The sequence below is a fragment of the Saimiri boliviensis genome, chromosome 8 (assembly GCF_048565385.1).
Source record: "Saimiri boliviensis isolate mSaiBol1 chromosome 8, mSaiBol1.pri, whole genome shotgun sequence".
Classification (NCBI taxonomy): domain Eukaryota; kingdom Metazoa; phylum Chordata; class Mammalia; order Primates; family Cebidae; genus Saimiri; species Saimiri boliviensis.
This window is the reverse complement of record NC_133456.1, coordinates 104,743,816-104,757,460: the sequence shown is the minus strand read 5'-3', so window position 1 is coordinate 104,757,460 and position 13,645 is coordinate 104,743,816. Positions and strand designations below refer to the sequence as shown.

Below are 13,645 nucleotides of genomic sequence, written 5' to 3'. Positions count from 1 at the left end.
AAAACCCCGACTCTACTAAAAATACAAAAATTAGCTGGGCATGGTGGCAGGTGCCTGCAATCCCAGCTACTCGGGAGGCTGAAGCAGGAGAATGGCTTGAATTCGGGAGCTGGAGGTTGTGGTGAGCTGAGATTGTGCCACTGCACTCCAGCCTGGGCAACACAGTGAGACTCTGTCTCAAAAAAAAAAAAAAAAAAAAAAAAAAAGAAGAAGAAATAAATAAAAAATAATAAACACATAAAGAGCCAATGTAAGAACTGCAGGGTAAAGCTGTGTTTAAAACAAAATTCTGAAAAGTTGCAATTGGAAATCTTTCTACTTTAAAAAAGTAGAAAGTCAATATGGTTAACTGAAATCCTCAACTGTGATTACCAGTGTTTAAAATTTAGCATTTTGCTCTATGCATGCTTATTCATACTATGAGCCTGTCTGATGGTGGAAGAGACCTTTTGGTCACCCTGCCTTTGGTCAGTCTGAGGAGCAGAGCAACCTGAGGTCAACCAGGAAAGGCAGTGTGCATAGGACAATTCAAGTTCTGAGTATCTAATGGAATTTTTACTGCTTCAGGGTAGTTTCGAAATTATTGTAGGTTTGATTGCTATTCATCCTATTTCTGTCCTTCATGTTTGAAGAGAAGAAACTGTGTGTTTCCTCTGAATCTGAGAGCAGAGGCTCTTTCGAAGGCTGGAATGTTTGGTTCATTAACTGCAGCAAATTAATGCAATCACATGAAAATCCTTAATTGTGAAAGATGGTCAGAAAAGATCCGCATTTCTTTTTCAGGAAAGGGATTTGATCACACTGAAATAACATTTCTTCTTTCAATTTTTTATAATTAAAAAAATCACATTTTACTAAGGCAGTCTTGAAACTAAAATTTCTTCTAAAATGCCTCATGCTAAACTCAATGACATACAAAGTGTCTGGCTTTGCTCACTAGTGGATATACTTCAACCTAAATTTTTTTGAATCCAGGTATCATGCTGAGTACGGTGCTAGACTCACATCTGGTATCAAGATATAAATTGAAATGTTTGGTATACTCTTCCTGGTTATTATGCATGTTTTTGAATAGCAGCTGAACTTAGAACTGTAATAGCTTATCTCTAAGCTCTAAGGAAAATGCAAAAGTACTGGAAGCAAACTTCCTCTGACAGACAGTTCAAGGAAGCATGACTCATCTGCCCAGGAAGTGTTGGAGGTGGAGCCATAATCAAAGCCGGCTCAGATCCACTGCTGCTCAGACAAAATCTCATCTGCTTCTGCATCTTGCCAACTGGAAAACAGAATTTTATCTACAAATTTCCAGTGGCTTTCATAGGAAAACTGGGAGGCAGGAGAGGCAGCACTGCTTTCAACACAGTGGGGCCAATGTTAATTACAATTGGGAAGGTAGTTCTGGAAACCACAGATTTATTTACTGCAAAATGCTACAGAGCAGGGTCCCCAATCCCCAGACAGGTACCGGTGGCATTAAACTCTCATAGGAGTTTAACCTATTGTGAACTGCACATGAGAAGGAGCTAGGCTGTGCGCTCCTTATAAGAATCGAATCTGTCACTGTCCCCCGTCACCTCCAGATTAGACCATCATATTGCAGGAAAACAAGTTTAGGGGTCCCACCGATTCTAAAGTGTGGTGACCTGTATAATGATTTCATTATCTATCACAATATAAGAATAATGGAAATCAAAAGCACAATAAATGAAATGTATTCCGGTCATCCGGAAACCATTCCCTCCACCCCACCCCTGGTTGGTAGAAAAAGTGTCTTCCACAAAACCAGTGCCTGGTGCCAAAAAGGCTGGGGTCTGCTGCTTCAGAGAGCAAAAAATATTCCATGAGACTATGTTTATGTAAAAATAACAGTAGATAATATACATTAGCACTTACTCTGTGCTGGTCATTATTCTAAGTTAAAATTCCTAGCAGATCAGTAATTCAGGTAATATTGTTATCACCATTTTAGAGTTCTGGAAACTGAGGCAGGTAGAGGTTTAGTAATTTAATATTTTGAAAGGCATCAATTACTCAAGAAGAATTTTTCCTATTTCCTTCATTGGCAATTCTTAAGAATAAACATTGTTGGTTGGACACAGTGGCTCACGCTTGTAATCCCAGCATTTTGGGAGGCCAAGGTGGACGGATCACCTGAGGTCAGGAGTTTGAGACCAGCTTGATAAACATAGTGAAACCTGTCTTTACCAAAAATACAAAAAATTGGCTGGGTGTGGTGGCAGGAGCCTGTGGTCCCAGCTACTCAGGATGCCAAGGCAGGAGAATCATTTGAACTCGGGGAGGTGGAGGTGCAGGGAGCCGATTGTGCCACTGTACTCCAGCCTAGGAAACAAAGACTCTGTCTCAAAAAAAAAAAGAGTAAGTGTTGTTAAACTCAAGGATACAGCAAGTCTTTATTCTCTGTAATAATAGAGAGTAACCAAAACAGTTTTTTAAATGATAGGGATAATATCCAACACTCCTGTTTGTCACTGAAATTAACATTTTTCTCATTGTTTTTCTTAACAGAGCTTCTAGTAAAATAAGTGGACAAAATTGTTGGTTTTATCATTTGTCATTTATCCTTAGTGAGAAGTGTCAAAATGCATTAGCCATGCAGGCTGCAGGCAGAAAACAAGAGGGAAATTCAATGTCTTGAGAAATGAGTCATTAATTATATCTCAGCCTAAGGAATTGAAGGCTATTTGCGAATTTCTCTACACCTTCCTGAGGTGCTTCTCCTACATCCGCATCAGTGCAAGTAATAACAGTGCACATTTACAGAAGTGTTCGCTATTTGCCAAACCTTGCTTTGGCTCTTTACATATATGAGCTCATTGAATCTGCTCTGTTTTACAGAAGGGGAAAGTGAGGCACATTAGGTGTTAAGGAACTTGCCCTAGGTTCCCTAGCTACTAAGTAGTGGAGTTTGAGTTTAAATGTCATTCTGAAGCACTATGTCAGGCATCCCCAAACTACGTCCCGCAGGCCGCATGCAGCCCCCTGAGGCCATTTATCCGGCCCCCCACCGCACTTCAGGAAGGGGCACCTCTTTCATTGGTGGTCAGTGAGAGGAGCACAGTATGTGGCGGCCCTCCAACGGTCTGAGGGACAGTGAACTGGCCCCCTGTGTAAAACGTCTGGGGACGCCTTTACTATGTTATACCAAACAGGTACAGAGACTACCAATTTAGTATATTCTGTCATGCAATCTGGGTGTCTATAAGACATCCTCAAGTGAGTGCTAAAGGAGTTACTTTTTTTTTTTTTTTTTTTTTTGACAGAGACTTACTCTGTCACACAGACTACAGTGCAGTGGCATGGTCTTGGTTCACTGCAACCTCCACGTCCCAGGTTCAAGTGACTCTCATGTGTCTGCCTCCCAAGTAGCTGGGGCTACAGGTGCATGCCACCATGCCTGGCTAATTTTTTGTATTTTTACTAGAGATGGGGTTTCACCATGCTGGTCAGGCTGGTCTCGAACTCCTGAACTCAGATGACCTGCCCATCTCAGCCTCCCCAAGTGCTGGGATTACAGGCGTGGGCCACCACACCCGGCCTGTATCTTCATTATTAGCATTCCACAGTAGTCAGCAGATAGAAGAGTGCTGGCTGAAGTAGGTCTAATTCCAGCAACTCCCCTCTAGAAAAACAGAAAGCACAATGCCTGCAGCTGTTTTCAATAGGGAGCTATAGGCTGGGGTTTACCTTTAAACCAAGCAATCTGGAAACTGAAGAACTGTCCTTGGCACCTGTTTGGAATCTGTTACGCCATCATGTGACCAGCAGTGATATACACTGCAAATACAAACATTGATTTTGCTTCACTTATTAGGGCAGATGCAAGTCTTTACAAGGACAGAAGAAATTTGCCTTTAAACAGATTCTGAGGGCACAGAGAGAAAGCAAACCCCTTATGGAGAAGTCCATGAATTGAGTTAGAGAGCCTGGCAGAGAAAGAAAATGAAATGTGAACTCTGCCCAGAGAGGAAGATAGACCTCGCCAGGGAGGAGCCACTGCTCCTGACAGGTCACAAGGAATGGAGATGGCATTTCCAAGGGATGGAGGTTGGCTGGTTTAAGGATCACAAACCATTTGCTGAAGTTTCCCAGGAAGAGGCTGAATGGCCAGGCAGGAGTTGGGCTCTCTCCAGAAGGAGTGTGGGGAATGGGACTAATAAGCGTTTCCTGCGGACTCAATATTTTCCAGGTTCGTGAATTATTACCCCCATTTTACACAAGAGAGAGCCAAAGCAGCCAGAGGTTAAATTCCTTGCCCAAGATCACAGCTGGTAAAGAGCTTTGGAGCCAGGCGGACTCCAGAGCCCACACTCTATTCACGCAGCACTGAGTGTGCACGTCGGCTCATCACTTCCTGCAGTGATGACATTTCCTGCACTGAGTATGCTTCCCCATCTCAGTCGCAGTTCTCCTGTGAGCATAATAATACCCAATTACTGAACTACTATGAGGATAGACAATTATCTCTATCAAAGCATCTGCAGTAGTGTCTAGCACACGGTGGGCATTTCATTAATGACAAATATTACTGTGATTCTCAAAATAAACATCTGAGATGCAAAGAACTCGCTAATACCTCATGAACTTTAAAGTTTGCTTGTTTGTATGAGGGGAAAATGAAATCAACTTGGAAAATATCTCTAGAATAATGTTTTCCTGAGAATGTTCTGTAAAATACGAATGTCCAGTAGATGTTCATTCATCAGACTTCTGGGCAAGGACAATCTTTCGGTACTAACCTCGCCTGGTGGTTGTCCCTGCATGCAGTTGTATCTATCAGGCTGTATTCTGATGTCTCCCTTTCCTTCATCCTGTTGTTCATCCATCTCTATCAACTGTACCTCCTAGGTGCTCTGAAATCCTTCGATCACATGCTTCCCCCGCAGCAATGGTGAAGAGCCGGAGGCTACACCCTCCCTTGGCCCTCAGCATTCCCCTAATTGTGCCTCCACTGTTACTCTTACCTCCCTCCAGCATTTACTGTGGTAACCAGAGTGATTGCTTTCAAAGTGCAGATCTGATCATGCCCTTGAAAGACCTCCTGCTGCTCTCCAGGAGGTCACAGAAACTCTTAATGTGCCTACCATGCTCTGCCGGCCAGGTGCCTGTCCGCCCTAGAGCCTCACACTGCTCTCCTTCCAGTTCCTAACATCTCAAGCCTCCTGACACCTGGTGTGTTACTCATCCTCAGGGAGGCCTTTCCTGACCCACAGGGGAGATCAGTCCCCATCTCGTGCCTTCTGGGTACACTATAACTTTCCCTCCCAGCACTTAAGGTAGCCTGTGGTTAAATTTTTATTGTGTGATAAATTGATTAACATCTCTTTCCTTCATCATGACAAGAAAAAGTGAGGATAGAACAGTCACATGTCCATAGCCTAGGTGACTAAAATATACCCTACTAATTGGATGCATGGATAAATGAATGAAGAATACATATTTAGGACAGTGACAGCCTGAGTAAGTACCACACAGCAAATGCAAAACAAAACAACAAACCCTGCTTAATTGTGTTTAATTTGGCATATGCCAGACTTATTAGAATATCGGTCTCTATCTGTGAAACATCTATCAACATTTGTGGTACAGACAGTTATGTGGCTTCCCCAAATTGACTTCCCCTTCCTCTGGCTTCATGGAGTACCATATGGAAGCCAGGAACACCTGGAGTTGCCTCTCATGTGATTAGAAATAACCCTGTGTTGCAGTAAGCAGCTGAGAATTTGAGTTATCCATAACAGCTAGCATTACTTTAAGTATTGAAAATACTTGGCCAGGCGCGGTGGCTCAAGCCTGTAATCTCAGCACTTTGGGAGGCCAAGGCGGGTGGATCACGAGGTCAAGAGATCGAGACCATCCTGGTCAACAAGGTGAAACCCCGTCTCTACTAAAAATACAAAAAAAAAAAAAAAAAAAATTAGCTGGGCATGGTGGCGCGTGCCTGTGATCCCAGCTACTCAGGAGGCTGAGGCAGGAGAATTGCCTGAACCTGGGAGGTGGAGGTTGCGGTGAGCCGAGATTGCACCATTGCACTCCAGCCTGGGTAACAAGAACAACACTCCGCCTCAAAAAAAAAATAAATAAATAAAAGAAAATATTCCATGTGCCTGATGATTCCCCATCATGGTATATGGAAAATGATTTTCAGGCTATACACATAGCAGTATGGATGTGATACTGAAAGATTCAGGGGTACTGGCGATGTTTTTTATCCATTCTTCCACCTGGAATTGAAACATCTAGGGTGAACAGGATGACATCAGCAAGGATTTGGCAAGAGATGAAATGCCTGTTATAACGACTGGAGGGAAACGCATTTGACACAGGCCCCCACACAATCATGAGGACCTGAAATGGAGTTTAGTGGAAAAGAGGAAGGAATGAAAAGGAAGAAAATAAGTTAATGGAAGATGATAGTGGCCAAGGTGCCCAACAAGGAAAATGGGGAGAAAGCTTAGAATCAGAATACAAAAATGGCAAAGTGACTGACATTTTTAATATAATGAGGTAAATCAACAGTATGAGGAGGTCTTCGTGAGACAGAACTCAGCCACAGACGGAAAATTAAGTCCTCATTGAAAAGAAACATTTAAGAGCAGACCAAGGTACATTAAGAAGATGCCTATTAAGATACTTTTCACTTCCCAGTAGAGATCTTTGAAGTGAGGATAAAACAGGCTCTCTCAGTGGAAGTGGGCTCTGAACACTGGTCTCAAGTTTGGAGTAGGGGCTTGTGCAAGATTTGCTCTTGGGGCATCCTCAAGGATTTGACTACGTCTGCAGTGAGGTCTAGGTACACGTTTTTCTAACAAGATCCCCAGATGATTCTGGAATGCAGCCAGACTTGGCAGTCAGTTATAAGGACTTTATTCTCCCATATCAGCTTCTCAGTAGAGGCTGAAATCTTTTGCAAAGGAAACCTATGGACACTAATATACCAAAAGAGATATACAGGGGTGGCAACCGGGAGACCATTTCAACCATCTGGACACCTATGAGATGTCTTGTTCCCCAAAAAAGTGTAGCATTTGTTGAATTCTTTATATGCTATCCTCATATAAAGAAGATAGTGAAGAGAAGCACAACTCTGGACTAATTCTGACTAGCAAAGAAGTGGTTGTGAATATGGAACTGACCAAAACACTAGGAGACAGTGATTGACTTGCCTTAACTTGGAGCCTGTGATGGCTGACCACTTAACAGGACTAAGATTTTGGGATTTAAACTTCAAAACAAGATATAAGCCTATGGATTAAAAAAAATAAACAAATGAAAAAGCTGAAAAGGGAAGAAAGTTCTAGAAAACTGACAAATTCTGAAAAACTAAATTCTCGCTACACAATCGGGTATAATTTTGGAGGAGGCAATAAAAGGAGAAGCCTCTAAAGAAATCAATCTAAGCAGAAACCCAAGGGGCGACATGGGAACTTTCTGATCATTTTATGGGTACACATACAAACTAGCTAACCTTTGGGAAATGGCACAGAAAAACATCTGTTGTTGACATTAGAAAAAAATGACTATTTCTAAAGCTGTGACTAGGGCAAAAGAAAGACGGAAACATGGGCAAGATTGATGCTTTCAGAAGAGAGTGTAAAATAAATGAAGAGGAGGTAGAAATATGCCTAGTTTGATTTTGAAACCAGAAAAAGAGATGTGGAATTCCAGTTTAGAAGATAAAAAGAGTCAACTCCTCTCACTGAGCTTTTCCAGGCTTAAGGGAATTACATTCCACAGCACTGAAAGGTACAGTCATTATAGAACTAATTTTGTAATCTTGGTGGAATTCGAGGGTGTTTAATTCATGGTTAATGTTTTCGATGCTGCCATAAAAACAGAGTGAGATCATGTCCTTTGCAAGAATATGGATGGAGCTGGAGGCCATTTTCCTTAGCAGACTAATTCAGGCAACAGAAAACCAAGTACCGCATGTTCTCACTTCCATGCGGAAATTAAGTGATGAGAACACATGGACACATGGTGGAGAAAAAACATGCATGGGGGCCTCCTGAGGATGGCGGGTGGGAGGAGGGAGATGATCTGAAGAAAATAACTAATGAGTACTAGGCTTAATACCTTGATGATGAAATGATCTGTACAACAAATCCCTGTGACACACATTTGCCTGTATAATAAATAAGTTCAGCGTCTGTGTACTACTATCAGGGCAAACCAAGGGAGGCTACATGGGAACTTTCTGACCATTTTATGGGTACACATACAAACCAGCTAAACTTCGGGAAATGGCACAGAAAAATATCTGTTGGACATTAGAAAAAAATGACTATTTTTAAAGCTGTGACTAGGGCAAAAGACAGATGGAAACATGGAAGGGATTAATGCTGTCAGAAGAGTGTGTAACATAAATGAAGAGGAGGTAGAAACATACCTATAATATCCTGACAGCAGGATGCATACTTAAAAGTTAAATTAAAAAAAAATGTTTTAGCATTCCAGCAGAACCTCAAGGGTTTTGCTTCTGCCTAGGATATCATCTGTGAACATCACTAGCTGGAGGGCTTGGCTGCACTGCTCTAAGGGGTACCATCCATAGGTAAGCTAGACCCATGCCTTTTGCTGTGGAGCTCAAACACATGAGCCACCTGTGCTGGGAATTTGTCACCAGGGGAAAGTCTGGTTGTACGCAGGCACTAGATAAATGATCCTACAGGGTCAAGGCTGGAGTGGCCATGTTGCTGAAGCTGAAATTCTGAGGTTGCTGAAACTCACAGGAAGCCTTTGGGGAGAGAGATGAAAATGGATGGGAGTCATTCAGGAGCAGCAGCAGAGCCTTCAGGAAGTAGGAATGGAGAGCTTGCCTCGCTGCCTTGGCTTCCCACCTTCTCCTGGCTTCTAAGCCTCTCCTGCGTGTCAGGAGGTCTCAACCTTCTCAGATTGTGTTTCGTTGCCACAATAAAGAGTGCAGACCTGGACAAGGAGAACCAGCATTGCTGCCGGGGCTGAAGAGAAAACAGTCCAGCTTACAAGATGGGGGAAAATTCAGTCTAGAATCTCATAGATCAGTAAAATTGATGGGAATTTTTGGAAAAATTCTAAATGAGACACTAAAAAATAATTTGTCAACATGAAGCAAAGAAAGAGGTGATTATAATAAATGATGCCTGCTTATCTATGGAGTCATGCAAAACATTGATTTCTCTTTGCGAGAGTGTCAATAGAACGGTAGACTTGAGGACCATGGGAACACTCTCCCATGATCCCTGTGGGGGTGACCGGAAGCTGTGAGAGTGCCCCTGGTGTGCCTGGTGTGATGGCTGAGAGCATCTGTGCGGAGTCACAGTGCCTGGTATAAAGCCTGCCTTGACACTTAACAATCTTTCTGAATATGGACAATCTATATCTGCCTCATTTTCTCACCTATCAAATGGGGATAGTATTTCTTATAATACAGGGTTGCTGTGAGAATTACCTGGCAAAGAATACATGCTGAATAAATGTTAGCTTTATTACTTAGTAGTTTGAATAGTGCTATCCCAAAAGCACTTAATAATAGATCAATTTTAACCAAAAGAAACTATTGTTAAAGAGTTTTTGAAATAGATGCAGTCTTCTTTGACATTTTTATGAATTATTTTTGAAGAAGTACTAGGTCAGTGGCCAATGAGTCTATATGCAAATAAATAATGCTCTGAAAGCAATGAATGAAGATTTAGGGAGGTCATGATGTGATGGGATTCTCAGATAAAATTGTATCTAACTTATTAGGAATAACATCTCTGTTTAGATTTTTAAAAATTATATAACGCAAAGGCTATAAAGTCATAAGAATATAAAAGTGACATGAAGATTACAAATCTTGCTATAGGTCAATATTATGACTTGGCCACCATAAACCCCATTTAATTTCATCCTACATCACCAAAAGTACATGAACTGGATAATGTAGTTCCAGCCTACTTGGGCCAAGCCAGGTTGAGTTGAACTGCTGCATCCAATTCTGGGGCCACACTTAAAGAGGTACTAAAACACAAGAGAACATGCAAAGGAGTATATCCCACACATGTGAACTAGATGCGGGCCAGTTAGGGAAATGAAGGATGATGACTGGAGAAAAGAGGCCATCACTTACTCTGGTTTGTTCCACAGAGCCTCAGAATTCAGGAAAATAGACATCAGTCTACACTCACTCTCTCCTCTTCGTGCCTCTTTACACTGCTTGGCTTCTGCTCTCACCACCCTACAAACACTGATCCAGCCAGAGTCACAGTGATCTCCAAGGGACCCTTCTGGACCATCACGACTCTCGATGGCTCCTCCCTTGGCTTCTATAACACAATCACCTCTTAGTGTTCCTACTTCCTCCACTCACTACACACATGCTCCCTGTTTACTTAACAAATGCCCTGGGCTTCCTAAACAGCTCTGTGTTGATTTCTCCCAAATCCATCTTTTCCATTTCTATATTCAATCACTTGTTTAAAATCTCTTCTACATGGAGACCCAGACTCAAAATAAGAATGGAAGACTGAAATCAAGCTGTAAAATACACTGCTCCCAAATCCATCATTTCCATTTCTATATTCAGTCACTTGTTTGAAACCTCCTCTTCTGCAGGGAGACTCAGACTCAAAATAAAAATGGAAGACTGAAATAAAGTTGTAAAATACAGCCAGGACTCTTCAGGTTGATTCCCTACCTTTGCATGGGCAAATGGTCTTACTCCTTTGGGCAAATGGTCTTACTCCTTTAAGCAAATGGTCCCTTCTCCCACTGTGTATTTTATTTCCAGATCTGAAACATTTTGTTTTGCCCAGAGGGTGAAATAATAAAGGACGGATTTGGTTTCCAGTGGGATCCTTACCAACCCATACCTCTCATCAAAGTGGGATAGTGTCTGACCAGCACCTAATTAAGTCCTTTTATAGTTTCCATTTTTATTAATTCACAATAACTAAATTCTGGCTCTAGTAACAGTCACTTAATTGGGATTTGGGGAAGTCAGCTGAAAAAGCCCTTCAACTAGAAGAAGCTATTAAAATAATGGAAGCTAGATTTCTGTGCTTGTGAGTTTTCTCTCCTTAAACGGTTGTTTGTGCTGTTAAAATTTCCATCATAGACCAGCTATTGCAGCTATTGCTCTGGTCTGGCCTCTTGGCTCACAGAAATGGAAAACAATCTCCTCCCTCTGGCAACAGCGCCATTCTTTGGAAGGCCTTTCTGAACTTCTGGTTCTCATTTTGTATTTTTGCTCTTTCACCATCAGGGTTGCACAAGAGAAATGGCATGACCACAACATGACAGACACATCATCCATAAGGGGCTCTAATGAGCTATTGTGCAGTTGTTAGAACAAGCATTTTTTAATTTGAGTTTTTAAATACCTTTTTGTTACCCTTCCATCCTCAAATGAATCCACAGAAGTGGAGTCCAGGTCCTGGAAATGTTTCATTTCATTTCCTCCCCATTCTTTCTGCCAAAGCCATCTTTAAAGCCCAATTCAAAAGCATCCTTCTCTCTGTAGCTTCTCCATTACACATTACCAAATCATGATTATGGTGTCAGGCATACTGTTGTACGTGCAACGCTCGGCAAGGTCATGAGTTCTATTTTGGTTTGTGTTCAAAGTTGTATGATTGCACTCTTTGGTATGAGGTCATACAAAAAAGCCAGTTTGGAATTCAATCTTTCTCATTAATTAATAGTTATTATTAGACTGATACTAAAATATGGCTGTGATATCCAGTTCAACTGGAATTTATTGAACTCCGGTCATGCCCCACCTGTATAATAAGTGCCGGGGTTACAAAGTTAGGAGGAGACAGCACAGACCTTCAAGAAGCCCACAGTCTAGTAGGGAATCAGCATAGTCTTAACTGGTAAAAATAGTATGACCAACTGCTTTGTTCATGGTAAAAAAAAGGGCTTTCAAAGCAACTTTTCTGCTTTTCCTAAATTATGAACAAGGTCTCACCATGTGAAGAAAAGATGCCTACTCTAGGTAAATGAAAGGAGACCAGCCCAGTACCATAAAGTTTGTGAAGACCAGTTGAACTCTAGCTCAAGGAAGGTGGACTTTAAAACCATTGCCAAGTACGTCCTTATAAGTTTGTTTTATGTTGTAGCTTATTTTTTTTTAGAATATTGTTAAACAAAACTTTCTAATGGGTAAACACTATGGCCATTTCTATAATACTGTACTTAACAAATCAAATTTTTTTGCAAAAAATTATCTCTGAAAAACAAGGGAATCTCCTTAGAGTTAGGACCTCTAGGAGTCTCTCAAAGTGCAGAATGCTTTGCTTTTCCTCTTGGTTTTCATAAACAAAAGCACTATTTGGAATATATGTGAATCTCAAACAACCTCAACCAATGCTAGTTTTCCTACAGAACTTGTCAAAACATAAGAACATTTTACAAGAATAACATAATTTTTTTTCCCTAGAAATGTGACCCCAGAGTTGCAAGCAATGGATGTTGGAAGTCTTTTTAAGTAAGACTCCTAAAAATCACTGACCACCTTAAAAGGAACTACCTTAAGTCACTATGCTGTAGGTAGGTGGGAAGGTAGGAAAAAAAGGTCCTGTTATCAGAGCAAGTACTTATAACTTAAAAGAGGATTATCTAGTAAAAACATTATATATGGATTTTTAAAAGTTTATATATTAACAATATGGACAGAAATAAAGGTAACGTGTTAGATGAGTCAAAAAGTGATTTTACCGTTGATGAAAAGTAGATGCCAAAATAACTTTTCAATCTATAGCCCTAAAAGTTACATATACAAGTTATCAAAAAAAAGCTGTTTAAAATAAAATTTCTTATTGCAGAAATAGCAGATTACCTTATAGTCAAGGTTGCCTAATATTTAAGCAACATTTATTGCCTAAAACTGCATACAGAGAGTTGAATAAATGTTACTGGTAGCCATCGTTATAACAACTGAAACTTCAATTTTACAAAAATAAATAAACCAAAATGAACTTAAATTTAAAAATAAAAACAAGAATCAAAATCATGATACCTCATACTAGGTAAATTGCATCTTAAATAAATCCAAGATACCCAAATATTTTCTGATCTTTTATACACAGAGAACAAACATAAAAAAAAAAATCAACAAAAAATAGAGGTTATTACTCTTCTTCCATGTAAGTTAAGTAATACAAGGTCGATCAGTCCAAAAGTTAAACTAAAACCTAAAAACAAAGATAGTTCTCTGCACTGACAATCTCATACATTAAATATGAAATATACCTGTTCAAATACAATGGGTGGTTGGTATGTTATAGATGTGTGGGAAGAATTAGGGATTTAATTCTAAAAAGCCTGATGGATTCTAACTTGACTTATCTACCTTGATCAGACAATGCAGTGATCAATTGAGCTTTATAATACATACCTCTAAATAATCTGTGGAGCAGTTTATGTGATATTCCACGTTGAATGCTAAAAATGTGTAGTTCACGGTATTGCCTGTTGTTGCACGGATGGTCCAGTTGCAACGCTGATTTTCAGAATAAGGATTTGGATACCCTATACTCTCCAAGATACCGTAGGTTTGATTGACTATTACCACATTCTCACATGCTAAGGGGAAAGAAAACATGATTATTAAGAACAACTATTATATACATCATAATTACTCCAAGATTTTCCTTTAAAAATG

The 13,645-nt window shown here is 40.5% G+C and overlaps 1 protein-coding gene across 3 annotated transcripts in view; it reads right to left on the bottom strand.

Moving 5' to 3' along the window:
* CUBN (cubilin) overlaps window positions 1–13,645 on the bottom strand; it is a 288,396-nt gene that overhangs the window by 192,317 nt on the left and 82,434 nt on the right. For all 3 annotated transcript variants that reach the window (XM_003930638.4, XM_074404979.1, XM_074404977.1), the window contains one exon: window positions 13,379–13,566. In XM_003930638.4, coding sequence (XP_003930687.3) covers window positions 13,379–13,566 — 188 coding nt within the window. The remainder of the gene's footprint in view (window positions 1–13,378; window positions 13,567–13,645) is intronic.